Here is a 27,217-nt window from a genome sequence, read left to right as displayed (position 1 = left end):
AAAAAAAAAAAAAAAACTAATGTTCTCCTTTCTTATTAATGGGCCCCTGCCTTGTGTCTATTGTTTTTGCCCCCCCCCTTTTCCCTTGTATAATCGTTTTCTCCTTGGTAATGAATTTATTTATTCATCCCAAAAAAAAAAAAAAAAGGCATGTATTGTGGGATAGGTTCCATGGGTACTCCATGGAGTAGTGCACCATGGGATAGTGCTTATTTTATTATGTTGTTAGTGATCACAATAGGCAATGTCCCTAGTGTGATATGCTTTTCTCTCTTTGAGTTGCATTATTACTTTGTAATTAGTCTTCGGCTTGGACATTAGGCTTATACAGTCTTAGCAGGACTCCTATAAGAGTCTATTGTCTGCCATTATAAATAAAGGGTTACACCACAATAGATCACACACTGAATTTATCATGGTTCAGATTTCTCTCCTCTATCTCTTCAACTTTGCAGGTACTGGTTTCACTACATGGTATCAGAACTGTAAACGGTATTTGCTACATCAAGGGACTCACACCAGATCTGATGTCAGACTAATTACCAAGGTATTAAGTCCCAGGAAGATCCATCATAACTCCAGCAAGAACTTAGAATAGATCAGATTTGACAACAGGAAACAGACTTAGATTTAGGCCGAAACTTGAGAAATTTGTAACTACTCAATAGGTCTCCATTGGCCTTAGATTTAGGATCCCTCTCTGGCCTCTGCATCAACTTGGCCAAGTCTCATACCTTTCTTGCTAGAGTCTTGGAACCAATCAAAGATACCCTCCAGATATTTGGCTTCTCCCTTGGCTCCCTGCCGGTCGACCTAGGGCTTCCCCTTATTTCGTCTAGACAATTTGCCCACCACTGCTCCCCCCATGCTTGATCTTATGAGGAAAAGGCTTCAGCTTTGGAAGGCTTTTATCCTACGTGAGCCGCCTTATCCTTGCTTGATTTGTGATTCAATTTATGTACCTTTTTGGACGGGTGTCTTCTCTCTTCCTATTTCTATCTCCAAAGCCATCATCCTCAATGCCTTTCCTTTCCATTCCAAAGGAAAGGCGCAAATCAGTCCAAACTCCTCCACCCTCTTAGATGGGCCTTTGTCTACCTCCCCAAAACAAAGGGAGGTCTGGGTCCGAGAAGAATCAATGATAACATCAAAGCTGGCACCCTTAAGCTCCTATGGAACATTGCCTCCAAGCACAATTGTATCTGGGTCAACTGGATATACTACTTTCTCCTAAAAAAATATTCCATTTGGATAATCTCTTCTTCTGACCTTCATGGGTATGGAGAAACATCCTCAACCTCAAACCTCTTGCCCTCAATGCCATCTCCTCCTCCATCAGCAATGGGTCTTCCACCAACTTCTGGTTGGATAATTGGGACCCTATAGGTGTCCTCTCCATTGTCAACCCCCGAACTATGTACTCCTTTGGAATTCCCATAAATGCCATGGTTGATTCCATCATCTCAAATGATAGTTGGTCCACTCTATCCCCTTCCCTTGCTGATATCTAGGTAGATCTCCCCCCCCCCCACAGGGATGCCCATGAGGACAGAATTTCATGAATCCTTCTACCAATGGCTGCTTCTCCTCTGCCACCGCCTGGAACCTTATCCGTTCCACTTCCACTAGAGTCCCTCGACACAATGTTGCTTGGTTCAAAGGCCAGATCCCCCGTCATAGTTTCACCACCTGACGAGCCCTCAAGGACTGTCTCCCAACCACATCCTTTCTCATCCATCGTCACATCCAAGCCTCCGCTGCTTGTTGTCTCTACTGGAACAATGTTGAAGATATAAACCACCTCTTCTTCAACTGTCCCCTCTCATCCTCTATCCGTAAAAAAGTCTTTTCCCTTTGTTGGCCTTCTAGGAGACTCATTCTGCCTTTTAATAGGGAATGGAACTAGATTGATATGATAGTCTCTAGTACCTCCATCAGCAACACTGCAGGCAAGCTTGCTTTTTGCGCAACTATTAACCACATTTGGATGGAGGGGAATATTCATAGATGGACTGCCAAATCCCGGTCTTACAATCAGATTTGGAATGCCATCTGCTTTGATGTTCGCTCCAACTTGCTTCTCTCAAACAGAAACCTGTCAAGAACTAACTCCCTAAGGAACAGGATCATTGTTGTTGCCTGGGGTCTTTCCTCGTCTTTTTTAGCTTCTCCCCATCCTAATGATGATTTGTATCCCCCTTAGCCTTTTTGTCTTTGTGCCCCCCTCCCCTCTTGAGTTGATAGCCTCATCTTGTTAGCCATGCTTTGCCCCCTTGTCCCCCCCCCCTTTCTTTTGTTTTTCCTATCTTTGTCTGCGGTTTTGGTTCCCCCCACTCCTTCCTCTTGTTTATTCTTTACCCTTTTAATTCATTATTTATTCAACCAAAAAGAAAATGTGACTTAAATTTTTTTTTTCTTTTTACTCATGTTGCTTAACGTCGACTTTATATGACTTGATGTGGTTTAAAGTTGATTTATTATGATCTAAGGCATATATAGCATACTAAATAATGTTAGAAAATAGTGAAAATAAAAAAATAACACTAGGGCACCTTGTCACCTAAGCGCTTAGACACCTCTCTACCACGTTGTCACCTTGGCAACTATGGTAACTTGAGTAGCAAGAGGTAACGAAACATTAGGGAAAGTTCAAAACAGAGTATCGTGAAATGTCAGACATTTTTTAAAGAAGGATTACCAACAACGCAAAAACAGCTACTTAGTGACTGGTTCAAAATAGATTATCCAAATCTATAAAAAGTAAAGCAATATCAAAACTCAACCGATTCTTATAAATGCTAGAATTTCCAAGGTCCCTCAAAGATATAGTTGAATGAATGAAACATCACATTTGAGGGATTTGGTAATACTAGTGACTTGGAAAAGTGTCCACATAAAATTTTGACACATGTAAAACAAAAGTAAGTGGCATGGAAGGGGCAACACAAAACATTACAGTTTCCATGAACAGAAAAAGTTCAACTACAAAAATTGTAACCTTAAATTTATCTAAACTTATTTAGACAAATGTTATATGAGAAAAGTGAAGTAATATCAGTCAAATAATAAGAAGCCTTGAATTTACAAGCCAAGAGTGGGAACGGATAATCACTGCTCTGAAACCTGACCTGAACTTCAATCCATTTCAGGTGCTTGTGGTTGGTCACCATTGGTTCAACCAGCATGTCGAACAGAGTGCACTATTATTTTTAAATCTAAATCATTTGTTTCCGCCCAAAGTTGGGAGAGTGCACAGTAATGTCTAGAATACTTGTTACACATGCATGGACATACATGGGATTGTGTGCCAATACAAAAGATGGTTTGATTGAATTTGATTCTGAAATTTGACATATGGCTAATCTAGACCATGTCACCTCTATCCAGTTGGAATGGACATATCATTTGTCCACTTTCAAACCCTAGCCAAGGGTTTGAGCCTTATTTTGAGTATTGAGGTTCAAACCCTTGCCAAGATAAACACATCAGATCTTCCATTCAAAATAAAACATACATATATTACAAGTAGGTCCAATTGATGGGTTAATAACGAATTGATCTTCCCATTATGAGCAAACCGTTGAGTGTTGAGTCTGTTGACCAGCGACAAAAACGGTTGGTTACACTAGACAAACTAGCAATTGCCTATTATATTATCAACTTATAAAAGGAAGTTTGGATGCTCTAGTCAGGATTCTAGTTCTATCACCAGGTTTCGTATATATTTCTCTACTTCCCAAACTACCTTTCTTTTTTCTGTCTAATATATTATATAATATGTCCTTTTACTTTATAAAAAGATGTTTACATAGACCGGTGACAATTTTCAATTTTTATCACCATGATAGGTTTCTCATTTCTTATTTTCAAAAAACCCCCACATCTCTTATTGCAATGTTTTGTGATCCTAAACTGTCCTCTATCTATATTTGAGGCAGTTCAGAAGAACAAGAAGACTAGCAGCAAATCAGGACATCAAATTGGACCAAGAATGGACTAGTACGTTTAATTTTGAGTGTCCAATAGGATATCTGGGCCATTGGCTGAGTCTTTTTGAGTTTTCTGTTGTAATGAGCATAGTTGTCATGACGTCGCCTAGGCGGCGATTTGACGTCCTGGCTAAAAAAGAAGTTCATGGCAGTGCTACGATTTACGTGACTCACAAATGGTGGTCGTCATTGGCTGATAGGTGTCTCTATGGCACCGCCATGGACGCCAAGTCACACCTGATTCTTTAGGCGGTCGATTTTTTGTAAAATGCAGGGTGATTTTGATAGGGCTATATTGATTTTTGATGATTTGATGTTGCTTAATGTTGGTTTTATATGTTATAGGGTATATATTATAGGCTTGTAGCATGCTAAATAACTTTAGAAAATAGTGGAAATAAAAAAAATAGCATACTAAATAACTTTAGAAAATAGGGAAAAAAAAATGACACATGGGCGATTTGACTGCCATAGCAACGCCATAACGGGCGATTCATCGCCAAATCGATTAACCACCCATCCACCGCCTTCGATCGATTTGATGCCGTGACAACTACTAATGAGACAATCTATGAGCCCAAATGTTAAGCTAAGTTGTAAGGGATCATTCCCACCATACATAAGGATTTCCTATTTTTGTGATTGTTATGGAAGTTATAAATAAAGGAGAGGGGCCATAAACCTCCGCTACGATTTAAGCATTGAGAAATTTGGATTTTCCCTCTTTGAGTCAGTGGCAATACTGTTCCTTGGACTTTGTTGATGCAGCTCCAGCCCTATTGTGGTGAAGCAATAAGTTGGAAATGGTAGTAATGCCCTTCCCACAGGACTAATGGTGATTCTAGGTCATATCCCTTCCCTTCCTCTTATCTTTTTCTCCTTTTATATTTTTACCCATCTTATTTTCGGTATTTCCTGAGTTCTATTTGATTGTTAATCATTATACTGTTGATTCTACTGGTTCCTGTCTTATCGATTCACTGATATTTGTTCTCTAGTGTCAGTTTAAGTCTGGTTTCAGGTTTCGAACAAGTTTTCCAGTTCATATTTTAATTCTGAAATGGTTCCAACATTTCAGAAACTTCCTTGCTATTCTGTTTCTGAATTCTCAGATTTCTGAACCCTTTGTTTCCTGCAGCAGCAAATTCCTTTGTTCTATACTGTGTTTCTTCAGCTATTGTTCTGGTTTCCTGTTTACAAATTCTTTTAGTTTCTGACTCTGGTTGCTATTTCTAGAAGTCTTCTATTTTCTAACTCTATTTCAATTCTGGTTCCTAAATCTGATACTACTAATCCTGAGTTTCCAAATCTAAACCTGAGTTTATGTTTACAGGGTTTACAACACGGCTATATTCTATTCTAGTTACAGATATCCTTCACTGCTATCAGTTTCTATTTTTAGTCTGAGTGACAATTTCAGAATCTACTTTCTACTTCTGTTCCATTTCTAATTTCAGACTCAGTTTCTATGCTCTGCTTTCTAAATCTAAAATTCATTGTTTTGGCAAGTTTCTTATTTTAATAGCTACTAATTTTGGAAGTTTCTATTTATCACTGCCATATCTCGAGATCCATCTGTTGGATCTTGGTCAAACTTTGAAGGATTATTCCTCTCCTCTATAGTGCTACTGAACCAGGTGTTCAAGGCCATCAAATCAGTCCATATCGAGTTATTAAAATCTCACTATTCTGGCCCTAAGGTTGTGTCCTGCTATCCTTACCTGTGGTTGTGTCTGAACCTACTTTTAGGTTAACCAGATTGCATTAATGACCCATAAAGGAAAAATATCCATTAAAAAGTCTGTGTAGACAATCTTGTCTCCAAGGTCGGCCATAGTTTTTCCATATAGCAGCATGATGCGGCAAATCAAACTGTTGGATAGACAGTTGGATATGTCAAGGTAAATTTCAAACCAAATTAATCCCGGTAGAAATCACTAAATGATACATCTCCAAAGTAACTTCGAGATGATCTACTAACATATTGAATTTGGTTGCCCCTACTGGCCAGTTCCATAGTTCAAATGCAAGAACATTAAAGTAAGATAACTTGTGATGTGGACGCATCCCCAAGAAGAATTATGTGGTTCGATTGTTCATTAGAGACCCATGGATTGACATTGGAGTTTATGAGCATAATATAACATAAATTGGATTATTAACATCTATTCTTGGAAAGTCAAAACTCCCCCTTTTAGCATGATATTGATTCCATTTGAAAGTTTATTGAGTTATCTATCCAATGATACCAAGACCTAGCGATTTTTAGCTATATTTGGAAACTTATGACCAACTTCTTGAAGACAGTTAATCTGTGACAATATTTCATTTTTATAAAGTCTAATTACGTTAGGAGTTCTATTTGCATTCTATTTCTTAAACTAGTAATCTTATTTGTAAAAGGAAAGGGGTTAAACACTTATCAGAGTTGATAATTTTCAATTAGAGTGATATTAGTAATTATTTTCTTTGAGTCAACAATTCATATTTTTCTAGATATATAGGGGTCTGGTTATTACCTATGTAAAGCATTGGAATCAGAATATTGAGGGTTGAATGGTTTAGCTTTTGATTATGGTTAAAGGAATGGTTCTCTTATAAGTGGTCTGATGGTCAATTCTATATTTGTTTGTCTATTTTTCTCTTTCTCTTCAATCTATATATAGTTTTATTAGACCATGCAGGATTTGTACCTGCATTTACTTGGCTAAATTGCTGGCATACCTTCCAGTCCAAAATACCAAATGGCAGCAAGTGCCATTTCCTTGAGCAGAAGAAAGCTTATATCCTGTGTTTATACTTCTTTATCTATATCTACCTTAATCAAATGGTAGAATATAAACAGATATTTCATGGACAGATTGGGTTCAAAGATAAAGTACCTCATTTGTTTCTGAGCCTGTCGCAATGTACCCATCAGATACAGAAAGGCCCACAAAATTCTACAACCAGATGGAACTATGTCAGCAACAAAAACAGAATTTGATAGCTGATACTAATAATATAAGACAAAAATCATCTCATTAAATAGAATACCCATTCAAGCAACAAAAATTTACAAGGATTCATAAAAATTGACTTCTGACATTCTAGTTTTTATCTTTTGTTAGTCTATGACCCAGAATAGCTAGAAAAAAAATGGGTTCCCACACTGTTGGCCAGACCAAGTTAAAGGGCGTACCAAGTGCACGAGGCTCCTGCCACTGCAGGGTCTGGGGAGGGTCATAATGTAACAGCCTTACCCCCAAATCGCAGAGAGGCTGTTGGCCAGATCAGGTTCTACATCACAAAACCTAATTACTTTCTCGACAGGAACAGAGCATGGATAGCATTCTTCATCAATTCGGAATTGAGTGAGTTACGGTCTGCAAGTTAAAGGAGATTATAGCTGGGTGATCTGTAGCCTGTTGGAACATTTTTAAGAAAGAAATTCAAAGCACTCAGAAGAATCCTCTAATTTCCCACTCTTTTTTTTTTCTTGGTTTGAAAAAATACATGTAAAATTAAAATTGAGAAAAGAAACACTGAAGCATATAACTGCAAAAGCCGCTTCCACAATGAAGTATCCCATATACAGCCAATATAGGAACAGAGCCTTTAGAGAATGAGAAATGCTGGGTAAAGCCAAGGGAACCACTCCCATCCCTTTACTGCACATTAACTCTCAGTTGCCAAGATTGCAGCAGCCCCACATCAACACATCCAACAAGCAAGTCTCCTCAATGTTAATTTTACTGGTTAACAAAGTCCAAACAATTGAGCGGATTTGAGGCAAAGAGGATCAGTACATATCTCAGACCACTTTAAAGTAATTAGATCCACATTTTCCTTAAGCAAAGAGAAAACAAATGCTTTTGGATGACAATATTTGTCTCCCTACACAAAAATCTGCACTGGTTCAAGCAGGGAATAAAAATGAATAACCAAGGGGGACTGATAAGAATGATGAAAGGTTTAAAGTAGTCAAATTCAAAGAAATAATGCACGAGAAGTAGCAAAATAAATTTTCATCTTTTACTTTTCTTCAGGGAGATGCACACACAAAGGGGGAATGGGTTTAAGTATAAAATCTACTAACTTACACATCATGAAGCTTATTCCATTACAACAAGAAAATGCACCTTCATATTTGTATGCCCTGTGAAGGTTTGGAGTGGACTGTCTAGCACCCGAGACATGCATGTTGATAAATCCCAAAGCTTCAGTGTGTTATCAGTGGATGCAGAAACAAGAGTGGTCGAATCTACAAATTTCACATAGCTCACAGTCTTTCTGTGACCAACTAATGTGTACAGAGGGACTCTTATGCTTCGAAGATCATAGTAATAGATATTATGATCTGCAGTACCTATTGCAACCGAATGTGCAGAATTGGGAGGGAACTGAACACTGCAGATGTTGGCCTTTGCTTTAATGGTACTGGCACTTCCTCTCTGCAGTAGAAACCCAAGTAAGGGAAGCAACTCATTATACATCCAGATAAAAAAACAATGTGGTAAAATTAAGAGACGACTGCAGTACGTGTAGTTTCAAAGCTGACATTCACCAAGGGACAAATAGAATTGCCTGATTAATATTCCATAGCTTAACAGAACCATCATCACTTCCACTGGCCAACTTTGTCGGATCTGCTAAAGAAAAGTCTACAGACCATACACGTTTCTCATGCTCCCTCATTTCCATAAATACTTGACCTCTTGTAACATCCCAAACCTGACCACATTTCGAGTAAGTTTTAGCAGGTTACAAAATAAATAAATAAATCATTGAAATAAAGGCATGGTGTACCTGCACAATACCATCAAAATCACTTGAAGCAATCTGGCTTTTGATATAACGATTCCAACATATACTGCCAAGTTTTGATCTACTAGCCATCTCAATAACAGGATAATGAATGTCATGGTCTTCATTTAGAATCATGTCACTTTCAAAAATTTTAATTTTCTTATTTACACCAGCTGTAGCGAAGAATTCTCCGTCACGATCAAAACTCAAAGAGCACACAAGGTTGGAAGAATTTAGCAGGTCCCCTTGCTTCAGGTTTGCCCTAACTTTTAACTTGCTGAATGATAGATACTTGCACAAACCCTCAAGGAATGGATTTATCCATCCACTTTTTCGATCTTCACCAAAACCATCCTTCGAACCTTGATTATCAACAGAGCTTCCTTCAGTTACAACAATTGATCCCTTTCCACCACTACTCATTGGTGAGCATCTATTATGTGGAAATAAGCAGCCTCCAGTTTTTTAAAGTTCTTCATCAATCGAGAATTTTTGGATAGTATAGCTTCAAGGTATTCTGGCATCTGAGCAGCACCTTGGTTCTCATTAAGTTCCTCTTCATCAGAAACCTGAAACCCTGGTCTGAAATGTTTCCTGGAACCCAGAGCAGCTGGCCCCTCATCTCTGGAAAGATTCAGTGATGGGTGAACTACCATTTCCAACGCTGAATTATCATCCTTGTTTGGTTTGGCGTACAAGTCCCCCTTTTTCTTCAGGATGCTTTGCTGCTTTAGAACTTCTTCAATATCAGAAGATAGACAGAAAATGGTATGGCGCAATTTATCAACAGCTTCTTGTTTTCTTTGTTGCATCTGCAACAGGAATTCCAATACCAAGTCCTGTTCTTTAATTTGCTCTCTGAGACTTATAGCTGCTTGATGTTCTTCCAAATCATCCCTTGGTTCATTGAGGAACTCACTTTGTAAAAGGTCACTGATATAATTACAAAATGATATAGTTACAAAAGAAGTTATATTTAGCATCTGAAAACTTTAATCTCATGGAAAGCAAAGACTACAGATGACAAAAAGACACAACACATGTCAGATGCCATCTTGTTTAAAAGTCCCAGACAAGAACCCAAAGATATTTCAATCTAACCGTGTATGAAGGAGGGGGAAGAGATTGTCAGATGTAAAAATTAGACAGGAAGGGAGAAACTTGTGTCTCATATGCCACCTAAAAGTAATTAAGAAGGCACAGAGTCAGGATAGGATGAGCACCTACCTAACTTCAAATATTACTAATTTGATAAATCAAGAAACAAGAATCCCATTTGTAATTAATTACGGATGATAGTGGGAGAAAAACAACTAATGTAAATTTTAATACTGTAAAGCTCTAAATTGGCGTAATTAATCACTTCAACTTGAATTACAGAATGTCAGCTTAGGTGTGCCAAGGATTTGAGTATGCCCATTTGCCTTTTCTAATGCAAAGCAGCTTATACTCTTCCTGAATCAAAATAACCTTCATCCACTAATGGAGATCCAGTTCCAAGCCTATCTATCCAAAACATATCTACAACCATGAGGTAAATAAACAAAAAAGAAGAGAAAGACAGTAAGATTAATGTATTTTTCTATTATTCTAGCATCAACTCAAGGAGATGAGTGATTTCAACAAGAACATAAATCACAAGAGACGCCATGAAAGCATAACTAACCCAGAGCTTATTCTATCACAATGCACAGCCGCAAACTAGATTGTAAGTTCTTGTTGACAGACTGTTACTGTTTTCCATGATATCATGTTTCAAAGTCAATCAGAAGCCTTTAATTTTTGATAAAAATAAATAAAAAAAAGTCAGTCAGATACTGCTAGCCTATAAATCCATAAGAACTTTGGATTCAGCTTACCACCCCCCCCCCCCCTCACCCCAAAGCGAAAACAAAAATAAAAAAAGGAAAATCATAAGAGATATTGTCACCAACTGGAAAAGCAAGAATCAGGATGTACCTGATCATTCCAGTGTCTCAAAACAAATAACTGGCTCGACAGAAAATCTACCTAACAATCTATTTTTTGAGTTAGCAAGTTTGTGAAAAAAAAAGATCCCTCAATGTGGGTGTATTTAAAACATAGATTCTTAGATAAAAATTAGTGCAGTGTGCTTATCATCTTTCGGTGAATCTAGTCGGAAATGCCACCTTACTTACAGATGCTTTTAGATGGTAATCGAATGGATTAGAAATAAGTGGCTCAATGAGCAGCAGTGAAGCAAACTACATCCTCTTTCTAAGGATGCCCATGCAGCAACTTGTTCCAGGATTGAATGATTACAGGTCATTTCAAACACCTTCAGGAATCAGATTAAGCCTTTTGGATTTCACCCCCAGTTGGAGTTATCAAATAAATTTTGATAGGTGATCTTTGGGAAATCTGGATCTATCAGGTGTGAGGTTGTGATGACACAGAAGGATAAGTGGAGTTCTAAGGTAACAATATGAACTTTATTTAGTGAATGAATAGCTAGATGCAGTGAAGTAGGCAACATCCATCATTTAGGATATCATTCTTTCACTACTATCAAAGTGAACTCTCAGCATCAAATTTAACAAGAAAGAAAAACAAAATTTCTACAGCTTAATGGACATGATAATAATTTTCAATTTTCAATATCATAGTTCTTTTCCCAAAATTAGATATCTTAAAACAATGTAAATTTCTGTAATTCCACGTGGATATTGCGACACAAATCAAAAGGCAGTGAAGTTTCTGTAATGTCGCTAAGAAGTGATAGGAACAGTTTATTACAGTATGCAAGAAAGGAGGCCAAGGTACAAATGAAGATGTACAGATGCAAATAAGGTATGCTTGCACCCACCTCATATTCGGCCTAGTACTTGGCTGAGGGTGCAATAACCAAAGACAAAAGGAAGCTTCTTTTGGCCATTTCAACAGCAACTGAGGGGGTAGAACTCGATGTCGGAGATTGGACATTGTTCTGATCTTTTCTTCCATCGAGCCAAACGGACAGAATAACTGCTAAGATATAAAGCAGCATTGATTTAAAATTAGATGAAGGACCACAACAAAACCTATATTTTACCATCCTATCCGACTAGAAATATTAATGACAAGCTACGGCAATACAAACCTCAAAAAGAAGAGTCCCCAGTTGATAAATATCCGACGAAAAAGAACTTGAAGCCCCAGCATCTTCTTCAGGACTAGTGTACCAGTTGGCCTCCATAAGCAATATCTGCTTTAGTGGGAAGGTCTTCCTATTTTCTTCTGCATCTTCAAATTTCCTAGTACCTTCTATTTTATTTCCTTCTATATTTTCTATTGATGATAGACGTGTCAGATACGCTGAACCTGACGGCAAACAACTGGTTTCCGATACCCTAGGGAAAGCAGCGATCCTGCCTCCACGACAAGGCAAGTCCTGGGGTGAAGGTGAAGAGCAGTTCAGTCCCCCTAGAGTTTGGTTGTTCAGGGCATTGCCGTATGAATCAGAACCTGAGCTGGAACATGAAGCAGACTCAATGAAGGAGATGTTGTTGAATGAGGAAATGACGAAGCAAGATGGGCACACATTACGAACAACAACACCTTGCTTATGTGCCAGGTTCACAGTATCCACAATCTGCTTGAAGATATGTAAGCATTCTGAGATGTCAACAGATCGGTCTGGTTTATCCAACCATTGTCTCAAGCTAACATCACCCCGTCCTAATGCATGATAACCAACATCTCCCGCAGCCTCCGCATCTACATAGACACCAGGAGAACCAACCCAATCTGTCTCTTTCTCATCACCTGCGACGCCAAACCTGTTAGTGTGAACTAACCCAAGACTCCCACTGGACACGACACAAGCATTTAATCCCCTAGAACTATCAGACTTCTCCCAACGAGACTCCGACGAACCCTCCATCACTATCAACCTATGGCAGCTCCAATGCCAGAGGAAACGCCGCCATGAAGTAACTGAATAAAGCTTCGACATCTGACACAAACTCTCATTTCTAAAATCACCATTTTGAACTGAAAAAACTCACACTTGAGAATCACAACCAACAACATCTCAACCTTAGATTTCTCCAGGCAAAAGAAAACCACACCAGTCCACCGACTTCAGTTTCAGAAATCAAACACAATCATCTCCTGTACAAAATAATAAACATTAAAAATCTTTTTGAGCATGAAATTCTGAGCAGAAACAACCCAAACGGATCTTCCGGAAAGTACCTACTTTCAGAAAAGAAAAGTTAATTTCGGCATTTAGCCAAAGAACATTAGTATAATCCGATTGCACGAGTATTGAAGTACTCATTCCAGTTTAAGAATTCCAATACAGAATCGAAGTATCGGAAAGGGAGAAAGAAGTAGGGAGTAGAGAAGGAGAGATTGCAATAGAGAAAGGTACCAATACCTTAAGGCTTGAGGTGATCTCCTGTTACTGGCTTGAGAAGAGACCCACACAAACAATCAGAGCTTGGATTGCTTTCAAGCTTCACCAACAGGGCTCGTGTCAGCCTCACAAAATCCCAACTTTTATTTTGGCTTCCCTCACACACATCAAAAAACACACAAATCTCTTCTACCTTCGAGGAAAATATGCCAGAAAGTCTGTAAATAAAAAACAATTTTTTTAAAATGTGGTATCCTATAAAATATAAATCTTACGGAATCTATTATATTTGGTTGGTTCGCTCGTATTACTTTATTGTTTCTGTTAATGTCTGAGGCCCTCACCTTCGTTATTTTCGCTCCAATGGTTTCCTCTTTATTCCAGGCGATGTACGTGGCACAACCACGGCCTCAAGCTTCTTTGGAGAGAGGGATAGAGCTAGGTTGGTAAGTTCAGTTTCTTGTGTGGACAAGGTTTTCTTGCGTCGACACATAAAAATCCCAAACAGTGATTCACCCGATGGGACTCTTCATCTCCAATTTTTATGCACAAAAACTATCCAAATTCTGGCTAGAAATAGCAACCAGATTCAATGTCTCGCACAAGTCACAAGGCGAACTTCGCTAATGGAGACGAAGATCACCAAGCTTTCTTCCTTCATTCAGGATCCTACAAGTCCAGAATCGAACTGATTCCCAACATTATATTCAAATGATAGGAGAACAAAAATACAAATAACAAATTCAGTGGATGCAAGAAAAGTAGAAAACCTAAAAACGAAGATCATCGAAGCTTATTTCTTCCTTCATTCAGGATTCCTGAAATCGAAAATAGAACTGGTTCATAACATAAATTCGATCTTCAACAGATGGAACTCCTCAACCTAAAAACGAAGATCATCGAAGCTTATTTCTTCCTTCATTCAGGATTCCTGAAATCGAAAATAGAACTGGTTCATAACATAAATTCGATCTTCAACAGATGGAACTCCTCAACCTAAAAACGAAGATCATCGAAGCTTATTTCTTCCTTCATTCAGGATTCCTGAAATCGAAAATAGAACTGGTTCATAACATAAATTCGATCTTCAACAGATGGAACTCCTCATCTCCAATATTATCCACGAAAACTGTTCACATTCTGGCTAAAAAGATGAAACCAGATTCAACGGTGAACTTCATTAATGGAGACGCAGATACAAGAAAAGTAGAAAACCTGAGATGAAGATCATCGAAGCTTATTATGTCTTCCTTCATTCAGGATTCCTGCAGAAATTATCACTCGATCTGCCCCTCTGATATTTCTTGAAAGGATTGTTAAAATTCAAACTTGAGCATTTTCCCGCGCTGAGACTGAAGCGAAGGCTTCGCTGAGAAGCGAAGCAAAGCTGAGAAGTTAGTAAGAAAAGTTAAAAAGCTTACTCACATTGTTTGAGCTGAGTCAGCTGACAGCGTCCCGCTCACGTCTCTGAGACGTTGAAAGTGCCCGAGTAAAAACGTGTTAGGTTAACAGAAGACCTTTCACTATACTCTCTGTGTACGTGGATAGCAATTACCCTCTGATGAGGGTATTTCTTCCCAACCACAGTACGGGCAAGGATCGGTCCTGACCATACTACACCTTAGCCCACCATCAGGCCGTGCTTCCACTTTGGCCCTCCATCAAGCCGTGCTACCACCTCGGCCCTCCATCAGGCCGTGCTGCCACCTCGGCCTGACATTAACAATAAGGTTTCCAGAAACGTGCTTTCGTCCACCCCTATATTCAAGGAACATAATCCCTATTCAGAAATGACAGGACTCTATCCACTACACGTCACCATAGACATCTATCCCTCACACGGGTTGGCATTTCCGAGATAAGAGGGGAATATTCCCCTGGAATACCCTAAGACCCGAAATATTCCCAGAATCACAGAGCCACTCCCCTCAAAGACTCCACGCCTAAATAGGACTCTTCACAATCGTCTACCACTCTCCCTCCATCAGCAGCCTATAAATACCATGGTAAGCCTCCAACAAAGAGGATCGATCACTCACTTCTTCTATTACTGGAAAAGCTCTCTTGAGCATCTGCGTGGAAAGATCTGACTTAGGCATCAGAGAGTCCCCTGTCGGGTCAGCCCAGCTCTCCCCTGTCATCTCTTCTGTGCAGGTGGCTAAAGCACCAGGAACTGCAGGGAAGATCATCTGGTCAATTTTTACCGCATCACATTGGCGCCATCTGTGGGAAACTGTCACAACAAGTCACCTTAGACCAATGAGAAGATTGTTTCTTCAATGACAACGAGAGCAAGATCCACCCGCGAATTACCACATGGACGTCCCCATTCACCACCAATGGTAGAGCAGAAAAACATCCCAGCAGAGACCCCTCCACGAGGACCCCAGCAAACCAGGCCTGATGAGCAAGTTGCCCAGGGAGAGGGGGATCAGTGCGAGCAAAACCCTCAGCTATCTCGCCATGTCCCATCATCCCGGGTAACTCACCCAAACATGGAAGAGCAAATGCAGAGCTTGCAGCTGCAAGTGTTAGCTACAAACACACTAGTGCGGGACTTCATACACCAGTTCGGCTCGGTACTTCCAGTGCCACGGACTAGTTCACGATGAATCTCCTAACAACAGTGTCACCCCTCAATCAATAGCAAGAAGGCGGTCGGCCAGAACGTCACACACTGTTCATTCGGTACCACCCCGCTCTCCTACTGAGGGGCACAGGCAAGGTCCCGCTCCTGCCCATAACGGGAGAGCTTGTCGTTCTATGCGTCACCAGAGTCTAGAGACACATGATACCCATAGATCCCCACCCCAGGTAAGAAGACGCCAACTGTCACCTCAAAGACTCAGTAGAGGTCTGCATAGAGAGGAACACGAAGACTACCAGAGGCTGGCTAGACAAGATCAACCCCATGCGGGTCAGGGCTCACCCATCAGCCGACTAGAGACGCACCACAGTAAGGTCAGGATCGGCCCGATGGTCACAAAGGCCGAGGAAGAAGCCCCAGAAGTGGTGAAAGGGCATGCCGATACCCGGATCACCGAGCCGAGGAGAGAAGGGACGACTTGGAGAGCCGTATCAAGCGACTCACTGAGCGAGTAGAAGGAATGTAGAGGCAAAGGCACCCGGTCGACATTACTATAACTCCAGCCCATAATGCACTATCCGACGAGCTGATTGACGCTGAGCTGCCTCCAAATTTCATGATACCCGTCTTTAATGGATATGATGGCACCACAGATCCATATGATCATCTGTTATATTACAGTTCGGCCATGATGGTTCATGGTAGGTCAGATGCCATTCTCTGCCGAGCTATCACAACCTCATTAAAAGGAGCTACGTTGGTGTGGATGTCGAACCTTCAGCCCCGATCCATCCGCAGCTATGAAGAGCTGACAAGAGTGTTCCTCACACGTTTCCAAGCAAGTATGAAGCAGAAGCAAACTACGCAAAACATGATGAACATGAGGCAGGGAGCGAGAGAGACTCTAAGAGAGTTCCTTGCCCGATTCACTAAGGGGGTGTTTGGTTTGGTAAATCTTTGGGATGACATTCTTTAGAATGATAATTCTTAATTTTTTGAGTTGTTTGGTTCCACTAAGATGACCCTCATAAGTGAACATCCTACTTTCCATGAATGACCATATTACAAAGGAAGTGTTTCAAATCTGAGTTTACCTCAACACTTAAACTCAGATTTGAGCAACCTTTTTTACCACCTAGTATAAAAAGAGAAAGCAGATAGACATTCTCTACGGAAGCCAATATCTTAACCCACGAGAAACATGTACTAGCCTCAAGGCAACCAAATGATTTTTCAGAAATAAACATAATTCAGAAGAATGTCTATCAAAAGATTGACTTTCATATCCAATACATACACTATTTGATTTACCCAACCAAACACCCCCTAAGGCAACACTGGAGGTAAAAAACCTACAGGAAGGAGTGGCGTATAACACGTTGTGCAACGGGGTAATGCACCCTAATCTAGTCCAGTCTCTGGCCCTCGACTTACCAGAAACAATGCCTGAACTGTTGAGACGGTGCAATCAATATGCCAACATGGAGGAAGTTCTGGCCACCAGAGGAATAGCTAACAGGGGTGATCAGTTGGAGAATGAGAAGAAAAGGACTCTGAGACCTAGGGATGACTCTCACGAGCCGAAGAAGAACAGAACAGATCAGCCGCTTGACATAACTGAATCTGAGCGATATGAACTTGATTGTTCCTGAACAAACCTGCTCTTAGAGATCCAAGATCAGAAGTATTTTCGCTGGCCCAGGCCAATGACAGCTAAACCAAAGGAGAGGAACCCCAATCGGTATTATTGATACCACCGAGACCATGGACATGACACTGAAGACTGCAAATCTATGAAAAGGGAAATTGATGAGCTCATCAAGGCTGGATACCTTAACCAGTATTTGAAGCAAAAATATGGTGGGAACTGGCCCGAGCCGAGGATAGATGATGCCAGGCAGAGCGGAGATAGGACCGAGCCGTCCAAGGACCCAGCCACGGACCGACCTGACGCTTACGATAACCAACCCGTGGGTCCAACCATCCTAGCAATCATGGGCGGACCCATGACAAAATCAGTCAAAAAAGCCAAAGCACACGCGTGGTTCGTATGCATCATGGAACAACCTGTCAAAGCCCTCAGAACGGACCCACCCATTATGTTCTCTGACAAAGATCTGAAACAGTTGAACTAGCCTCACAACGACATTGTCGTGGTTCAATTAGTGGTGGCCAACCACCTCTTCCACAGGGTCCTAGTGGACACGGGAGCCTCCGTTGACCTCATGCCATACGAAGCCTTCATAAAACTGGGGCTTGGCACTGGGGCCTTAAAACCAGCCCCAGGACCCTTGTACGGATTTTCAGGCATGCCAGCAGAGCTAGAAGGAGTTGTTGACTTGTGTGTGACCATCGAACAGGGAGCTCAGACAACCACTATCATGGGCTCTTTTATGATCGCCAAGATCGCCTCACCCTATAATACAATCCTTGGCCGACCTGGTCTCAATGGTCTTGGGGCGATTGTGTCCACTAAGCACATGAAAGTCAAATTTCCAACCAGCAATGGAGTCGGGGAGTGCAAGTCCAGCCACAAGGAATCCCGGGAATGCTATGCGAACTTCATAAAATCTGTTAAGAAACTATGCTCAGGCCTAGCATGTATGGTAGAAATTATTGATTACTGAGATGAAAGCCTCCTGACCCAAGCCGAGCCAGTTTAATAGCTACTTACTGTCCCAATCACTGAGGCCGAGATTTTCAAAAATAGTCCAGCTCGGAGCACTGCTGAGCTCCTAATGCCGCGATGAAATTTTGAACTTCCTTGGTGAAAACTTTGATATTTTCGCATGGAAAGCTTCTGATATGCTAGGCATCTCCAGGGCCGTAGTTGAGCACAGTCTGGACGTTAACCCTAACTTCAAGCCTGTCTAGAAAAAGTGCAGGAACTTCGCGACTGAGCGAAACACCATCATCAACGAGGAGGTTGACAAACTCCTAGCAGCGAGGTTTGTGAGGGAAGTAAAGTACCCGACCTAGTTAGCCAATGTGGCTATGGTTCCGAAGTCCAACAGGAAGTAGAGGATATGCATAGACTACATTGACCTGAACAAGGCCTGTCCCAAAGACTGCTATCCTTTGCCTCGGATTGACTCCCTCATAGACTCGACTGCAGACCACGAGATGCTGACCTTCATGGACGCATATTCTGGCTATAACCAGATAAAGATGAAGGTGGAAGATGAGGAGAAAACTGCTTTCCTCACCACTCAGGGCAACTACTGCTACACTGCAATGCCTTTTGGCCTAAAGAATGCTGGAGCCACTTACCAGAGGATGGTGAATACGACATTCAGAAGCCAGATCGGAAGAAATATGAAAGTTTATGTTGATGATATGCTAGTCAAGAGCGCGAAAGGCACTGATCATGTGCTAGATCTGAAGGAAGCTTTCGATGTCCTGTGGCAGAACCAGATGAGACTAAATCCAACCAAGTGTGCATTTGGAGTAACCTCTGGGAAATTCTTGGGCTTTCTAGTGTCACAAAGGGGAATAGAGGCAAACCCCTCAAAAATTGAGGTCATTCATGAGATACATCCACCAAGAAACATTTGCGAAGTTCAGAAACTGACGGGGTGCCTGGCCGCACTTAACAGGTTCTTGTCTCGAGCTGGGGATAGGTGTCTTCCGTTCTTCAAGCTATCAAAAGGAGGAAAAGGTCAACAAAAATTTTGCTGGACAGAGGAATGCGAAGCAGCTTTTGATGAAATCAAGGTTTGCCTAACCCGGCCCCCTCTGCTGAGCCGACCAGAGCTTGGAGAGGAGTTATAGCTTTACCTCGCTACCTCCGTGGTAGCCGTTAGCGCAGTCCTCGTGAGAGAAGAGGCAAAGACCCAGAGGCCCATCTACTATGTGAGTCATATGCTCCTGGAAGCGGGGACAAGGTATCGAATGATTGAGAAGTTTGCACTGGTGTTGGTCATGACAGCCAGGAAATTGAGGCCCTACTTCCAAGCACACGCCATTGTTGTACTAACTAATCAACCACTGAGAAAGTCACTTCACAAACCCAGCGTAGCGGGACGTATGGTAAGTTGGGCTGTCGAATTAAGTGTGCACAACATTGAATTCTGACTAAGAAGCGCAATCAAGGGCCAGGTGCTGGCAGCTTTCCTAGTAGAATGTACACAAATCGAAGAAGCGGCAGAGCTTGAGGCCGAGCTGAACATAAAGTGGGAGTTCTTTGTTGATGGATCCAGAACCACAACGAGGAGTGGCGCAAGACTTGTGTTGAAAAGCCCTGAGAAATTCATGATATAATAGACCCTTAGATTTGCATTCCCCGCAACAAATAATGAGGCAGAGTATGAAGCTCTGATTACGAGAATCAAACTCGCAAAGACGGTAATAACAGACGACTTGGGCGCACATAGTGAATCCCAACTAATCATGAACCACAATGGGCAATACGAGGCCAAAGAAGAGAGAATGGCCAAGTATTTGAAAGAAGTACGTCATTTGGTGACCAGTTTTAACATATTCACAATGGTACAGATCCTGCAGGAGGAAAATGCAATAGCAGATGCCCTCCCAAACTAGCTACAGCAGAACTCGGGGACTATGCAAGCTCTGTATATTTTGAAGTACTAGACAAACCTACCTATGAGCAATACGCAAAAATCCGAGCTAAGCTGGATGGATCCCATCGTGGACTATTTACGTGACGAACATCTCCCAAGAGATCAAGTAGAAGCAAGGGTAGTCAAAAGGAGAGCATCCAAATACACCCTCCAGGGTGGAGTACTTTACAAAAGGGCAATATCCTGGCCCCTGCTGAAGTGCCTGCCCCCGAACAGAGTTGAAGAGACGCTTCGCAAAGTCCACGAAGGAATTTGTGGGGGACACATCAAGGGAAGGGCACTAGCCTACATGGTGCTACGCCAAGGATTCTACTGGACAAACATGTAACAAGATGCAATGAAGTTTGTCAGACAATGCTTTAAGTGTCAGGTACACGCCCCAATACCACACATCCCAGTTACAAAACTAAGTTCCGTGATCTACCTGATCCCATTCGCAAATGGGGAATGGATATTCTAGGACAGTTCAAGAAAGGAAAAGGGGGTGTCCAATTCTTAATTGTCGCTATTGATTACTTCACTAAATGGGTGGAGGCAAGTCCTCTAGCCAGGATCACTGAGCAGGTAGTGGAGAAGTTCGTCAAGGACGACGTCATATACTGCTATGGTGTCCCAAAGGTGTTGGTCGTGGATAATGGTCGACAATTTGACAATTGGAAATTCAGGCTCTTCTGTAGTAACTATAATATTGATTTCTGAAACACTACTATAGCACACCCATAATCAAACGGTTAGGTAGAAAAAACCAACCACATACTTCTAAATGGAATAAAGAAGAGGCTGGATCGGGAGAAAAAGAACTGGGAAGACCAACTACTCAGTGTACTTTGGGCATATCGCACCTCAGCTCGGACCCCCACAAGAGAGACATCGTTTCGGTTGGCTTACGGGACTGAAGCGTTAACCCCTATGGAGGTAACCCAACCCTTGTTCGAATCAGCAGTGTTTGAAGCTTCACAGAACGAAGCCGGGCTCCAAGCAAACATCGACTTCATAGACGAAGTTCGGGAAAAAACACTTGTACGAAATGAAACCTACAAACAGAAAGTCCGACAGTATCACAACCGAAGGGTCAAACCAAGGGGATTCATAGTTGGTGACTTAGTCCTCAGGAAAGTAGCTGCAGGCAAGCTCAGCACGAACTGGGAAGGCCCTTACATAGTCTCCAAAGTGGTGCGCCCCGATACATACCACTTGCAGACTCAGGGGGTACAGCTATACCAAGGGCATGGAATGTTGAAAATCTCAAAAAATTTCACCAGTAGACAGTTTTATCAGTAGATTGCATTGAAATCCCATCGATTGGGTGTTAGTCTTGTAGATTTTATACTTTCAGCACATTAGCTTCCATATCTCAGTTATTCAATTTTTATCACAGAGCGGATTAGATTCTATTTTGAAGCAATGTATTTGTCCCAAGTGCAAATCACACATCAATATACTATGAAGCTTTTCCTAAATATCTGGCTCTTTTAAGACTGAGTACAGCTTGTTGGCATTGAAGACCGAGCTCCAGCTCGACACGCATCTAAGACCAAGCTACAGCTCAACACTACTCAAGACATGACCCTAGTTTGGCGACTCAAATACCTTAACATCCAAGGCACAAAGATCGAGCTCAAGCTCGATAGCAACTAAGACTGAGCTCCAGCTCGGCACCACAAGACCAGACCCTAGTTTGGCTACTCAAAGACCGAGCTCCAGCTCGGCACCACAAGACCAGACCATAGTTTGGCGACTCAAAGACCTTCACAACTAAGGCATAAAGATCGAGCTCCAGCTCGACAGCATCTAAGACTGAGCTCCAGCTCGGCATCATCTAAGATCGAGCTCCAGCTCAGCACCAATAAGACCAGACCCTAGTTTGATGACTCAAAGAGTAACTAAGGCACAAAGACCGAGCTCCAGCTTGGCAGCATCTAAGACCGAGCTCTAGGTCGGCACCATCAATGAGACCTTACCCTAGTTTTCACAACTCAAGACCTTAACACCTAAGGCATGAAGAACTAGCTATGGTTCGGCACCTTAATCCCAAATCCGGATTAGGCATTCTTGTATGGTGGTCCAGGTTCAGGCATGATGCTTCGCCACACAAAGACACACAGGACCGAATCAAGTTCAATTGAAAAATGGAACTACCTTGCAGAAACTAAAGAAACACAATGAGGGAAGAAAGAATTTTTTCCATTAATGGAGGGAAGAAACCCTCAAAAGTTATATCAACTCCCAAATGGGATTTAAAAAAAAAAAACAAGAAGAAGAAGAGAAGCAAGAAGATTACATCGCTCCCACAATGGGAAAAAGGAAAAAAAGAAAGAAACAAGACAAAAAGGAGAAGCACAACACCAGTACTGTAGAAGCTGGGGGGCTGGATCAGGAAGGAGCGAGTTGGATCACTTGGTAGCTTTAGGGTCGGCTTGGGTCACCTCCTCACCGACCTCAGTCTGACCAACGAGCTATACAGAGGGAGCTGGGGCAGGAGCGCACTGCTCATACTCAAAGAAATCTTAATCAGGCATCTTGCCAAGGACGAACTGAATGGCGTGTTCTGAGCCAGCCTAAAATGAGGAGACGTTGACGTCAACTAGCCATTTCTGACCAGCTTTAGAGTTCAACCACCTCTTAGCGGTGACCTCATCGTTCAAAGCTAGCTCAGATTGATGTTTCTTCTCCAACTCAAAAATCTGACCTGAGTGTTCAACTTCTTTCTTTTTGCTGGCCTCTTGAGCTTTGGCCAGGTCGCTCTGAAGTGTGTCTTTCTCTTTAACAAGGCCGTTGTTGATCCTGAGCTGCTTAGCCACCTCGCGCTCCAGCTCGTTAGCCCTCTCCTCATGGTCTTTCACCCTCTGCTCCTCAGATTAAGCCTTTCTCTTCTCATTCTCCAACTGGCCTGTGGCCATATGAAGATCCCCCCGTAGGCGCTTTACCTCATCATCCAACTTCTCGCAGGTAATGACCATGTTCGTAAAACCAGCTGGTGGCCTCCACCGTATAAGCAAAATCCTGCATTTATCCAGTGGAGCCATGAATACTAGGAACTCAAATAAATATAAAGGGTAAGAGGCGGGAAATACTTACGTCCCCCATCTGGGCGTAGACCTGCTCCACGAAGTCAATGTCAGGCAACTTCCTCACGCAGATAACATCCTTCTTAGGATGGCTACGGTGGCACCAAGTTCGAGCTACCAAGGGGTCCAGAACGGTGCCGTTCTCTAGTAGGTCCACCCAGGGGTCTGTGGGCTGCTTCCCCATTCGGGCCACCTTTGGAGGGTTTCTGTGCTGCCCCTCGTCAACTGGCAAGCGCCTCCTTTTTTTGCCATTGGACCTTGCCCCAGCACGGTCAGGTGTGCCAGTCTGCCTTAGCGCCTTCTCTACCGCGCCAGCTGGTTCCTTCGCCTCCACAGAGCCCGGAGCCCTGTGCCGAGCTGAATATTGTACTGGAGGGGGCATCTCCTTCCCTTGCTTGCCCCTAATAATAAGGGGCGAGGACTTGTTGCCTGCGCCAGTGGGAGGGGCGACCTTCACACCCGGGTTGGGGCTGCCATGGCCTTGCCCTTGTCACTGGCCTTCTTGGTAGCCTGCTAGGTTGCATCTTTCTTCCTTGCCTCTGCTGCCGCTACGGCCAGGGCCTTATTGTCTACCTTCACATTAACCACTGCAAGATGAGAAAGAACCGAGCTTTATCAGTACTGGGAACAGGCTAAAACATAAAAAAATTGAGCTGATAACTGGACTCGATCGGACCCTCACCAGGGACTTCACTCAGCTCAAACTCCCAGAGGAAGTCTTCATCCTGCAGTATTCGAACATCCACAGCCTCCCCACCCAAACACATTTGATATGTTTGGAGATCAACTGGGGAGAGCTTGGGTGCTTGGTTCAGCATGGAGAGGGTGGGCTTGACCCAGCTGCTCTTGAAGGGGTTCCCCTCCATTGCCACGTAGAAGTACCTCTCCTTCCACTTCTTCACCGAGGAGGGCATGTTGGGGAACATCTTCAGGTCACTGTAAGGACCATCCCTCTCCCTCTTGGTGAAGTAACACCACCCTGAGGTGTGCCTCTTCACCAAAAACATCTTCCTACAAAGGTCCAGCATTGCGGTCCGACCCAGCTTCGAGACAAACACCTCAAAGCCAAGAACAGTCCGCTCTGGACCAGTGTTCTCGGACCGAGGTGACTAGCTCCAGCACAGGAATCCTTAGACCACTCTGGAAGGCCACATCATAAAGGGCAACCTTATCCCCAGAGGCATCCACTCTTTCGTTCTAGTCTGGGACACGCATAACCACGTAATCTGGGATGCCATATTGGCTTTGGATCAGGTTAAGCACCTTGGGCATCAAGATGCTTGGGGTATTCACTGTGGTCTTCTTCTCTCCAGAGGAGGAGGCGGAGCCTTCCCCCTCAGACTCTACCTAGTTGGCCTCAAAGACTTCAGCACCCGAGGGGCCCACACCCGGAGTACTTGTTGCCACGGCACTGGGGGCTGAGCTGAGGCAGTCTAGCCAGCCCTAGCCCTGCTCAGGACAGTCTCTGGCGAGACCACCTCCACAGACTCAGAGCCCAAGCTACTGCCTGAGCCTGAGCTACCATCAGAGCCGAGGCTGTCGTCAGAGCTCTGACTACTGGAAGTGTCGTCACTAGAGGACAAAGGATTTGGAATAGGGCACTCAGGGTGATTTTCCCCAGGCCTCACGGTAGTCAAGGGGGTCTTGTTGGGTGAGTCTGGATCATGCGTGGATGCCATGTTGGGATCTCTGGGACTAGTGCTAGGGTATGCGGAAGGCTGAGCAGAGGACCGACGAGTCATAACCATAATCGTACTTGTTGCAGGACGAGTGAGAAGGAGCGTTGTTCACGACACCGTGGTGCTTTAAAACTCTTTGATAGTCTGTGCTGAGGATGGGAGCGAGCTGAGCTGACTTGATCATAAGATCGAATGATAAGACTTTTGGGAAAGATGTGCACTATTTATAGGAGAAGGCGGTGGAGAATGAATGGTTGGATCTTGTCGAAATCAACGGCGGACAGGAGCGGTCTCTTTGCCTGCCCGAGGTGAGGTAACGGCTCTAAGACACATGGAATAAAAAGCACATTTCACATCGAGTGGATGGCACACGATCAGAAATGTCAGTGGAATTTAATGCCCTAGCTGTCCGAGCTGAACCGCTAAAACAGGGGGCTAGTGATGAGGGTATTTCTTCCCAACCACGACACGGTCAAGGACCGGTCCTGACCATGCTACACCTTGGCCCACTATCTGGCCATACTTCCACCTCAGCCCTCCATCAGGCCGTGCTGCCACCTCAGCCCTCCATCTGGCCCTGCTGCTACCTCGATCCTCCATCAGACCGTGCTGCTACCTCGGCCCTCCACCAACTCGTGCTGCCACCTCGGCCCTCCATCAGGCTGTGCTGGCACCTCGGCCCTCCATCAGGCCTTGCTGCCACCTCGGCCCTCCATCAGGCCGTGCTGCCACCTCGGCCCTCCATCAATTAGTGCTGGCACCTCGGCCCTCCATCAGGTCTTGCTACCACCTCGACGCTCCATCAGGCCGTGCTACCACCTCGGCCCTCCATCAGGTCTTGCTGCCACCTCGGCCCGACGTCAACAATAAGATTTTCAGAAATGTGCTTTCGTCCACCCCTACATTCAAGGAATGTAATCCCTATTTAGAAGGATAGGACTCTATCCACTACACGTCACCATAGACATCTATCCCTCACATAGTTGGCCTTTCCGAGATAAGAGAGGAATATTCCGCTAGAATAACCTAAGACCCAGAATATTCTCAGAATCACACAGCCACTCCCCTCAAGGACTCCATGCCTAAACATGACTCTTCACAATCATCTCCCACTCTCCCTCCATCAGGAGCCTATAAATACCATGGTAAGCCTCCATCACAGAGGTTCGATCACTCACTTCTTCTTTTACTGGAAAAGCTCTCTTGAGCATCTACTATGGAAAGATCTGACTTAGGCATCAGAGAGTCCCCTGTCGGGTCAGCCCGGCTCTCCCCTGTCATCTCTTCTGTGCAGGTCAGCTAAAGCACTAGGAACTGCAGGGAAGATCATCCGGTCAATTTTTACCGCATCACCCTCCACTGCGGTTTAATATTGCCACTTGTTCAACCCAATGGTTTAATATTGCCACTTGTTCAACTCAACCGAAGATAAGTGAAAATTTTTAAATTGTAATTTCTTCCTATTTCTAACATGTCTCTCTCTTCTCTACCTGACCAAAAGAAATATAAGATTATAATTTATAAAATTAGTTTTTTTCCCGAGAAAACTATAAGAGAGAGAGAGAGAGGAAAAAAAATCTCACTACTACTCTAATAGAAAAATGTCCTATGTAGTCTTCTTTTGGTAAAAGAGCCATATAGACTATAGGCTTACGAAAAAACGCATATAGACTATATAGAGTACAAGTCAGCTTTTGTTTTCTCCCATAAAAACTACTTAGGTTACCCGTTTTGGTTTAGTTTACAGATCTATCCAATACTATAATGGTGTGACCTTCCATTTTTAACAATTTTTTGACATTTTCTATTCTTAAAGTTCCCCTAATTCAAAGCATCCTTTCGTTTAAGAAAACATAAAAAATATCACCACGGAGTCTGGACATGCAACACTAAAAATGGGTGAGTGGAAATTCCAAAACCGACTACCTCCTCACCTCTCTCTCTCTCTCTCTCTCTCTCTCTCTACAAATCTGCCACTCTTCTTCTCTTTACTTTTATTTTTTTAATCAAAATCGTCTTATCTTCTTCTCTTTCTCCCCTTTTCTCATTTTTCTATTCAATTCCCTCCTTCTTTCTCCTTCATTTTTTTTTTGTTTTTTTTGCGGAAGAAGAATGTTGCCAATAGTTTTAAGACTCTGATTAGATCTATCAATATTAATGTAGTTA

At 42.8% G+C, this 27,217-nt stretch overlaps 1 protein-coding gene across 1 annotated transcript in view; it reads right to left on the bottom strand.

The window, feature by feature from the left end:
- The window catches only part of LOC122058643 (protein SPA1-RELATED 4-like), a 16,943-nt gene extending 2,416 nt beyond the window's left edge, over nucleotides 1-14,527 (bottom strand). Inside the window, 9 exon segments of the mRNA XM_042621282.1 lie at nucleotides 6,872-6,931; nucleotides 8,111-8,422; nucleotides 8,556-8,702; nucleotides 8,778-9,223; nucleotides 9,226-9,710; nucleotides 11,605-11,762; nucleotides 11,878-12,890; nucleotides 13,159-13,355; nucleotides 13,482-14,527. Coding sequence (XP_042477216.1) covers nucleotides 6,872-6,931; nucleotides 8,111-8,422; nucleotides 8,556-8,702; nucleotides 8,778-9,223; nucleotides 9,226-9,710; nucleotides 11,605-11,762; nucleotides 11,878-12,732 — 2,463 coding nt within the window. The 5' untranslated portion in view covers nucleotides 12,733-12,890; nucleotides 13,159-13,355; nucleotides 13,482-14,527.
- Nucleotides 14,528-27,217: the final 12,690 nt, after the last annotated feature.

The sequence above is a fragment of the Macadamia integrifolia genome, chromosome 13, assembly GCF_013358625.1.
Source record: "Macadamia integrifolia cultivar HAES 741 chromosome 13, SCU_Mint_v3, whole genome shotgun sequence".
NCBI lineage: Eukaryota > Viridiplantae > Streptophyta > Magnoliopsida > Proteales > Proteaceae > Macadamia > Macadamia integrifolia.
Note: the sequence above shows the minus strand (reverse complement) of the source record. Positions and strands in the feature narration are given on the sequence as shown.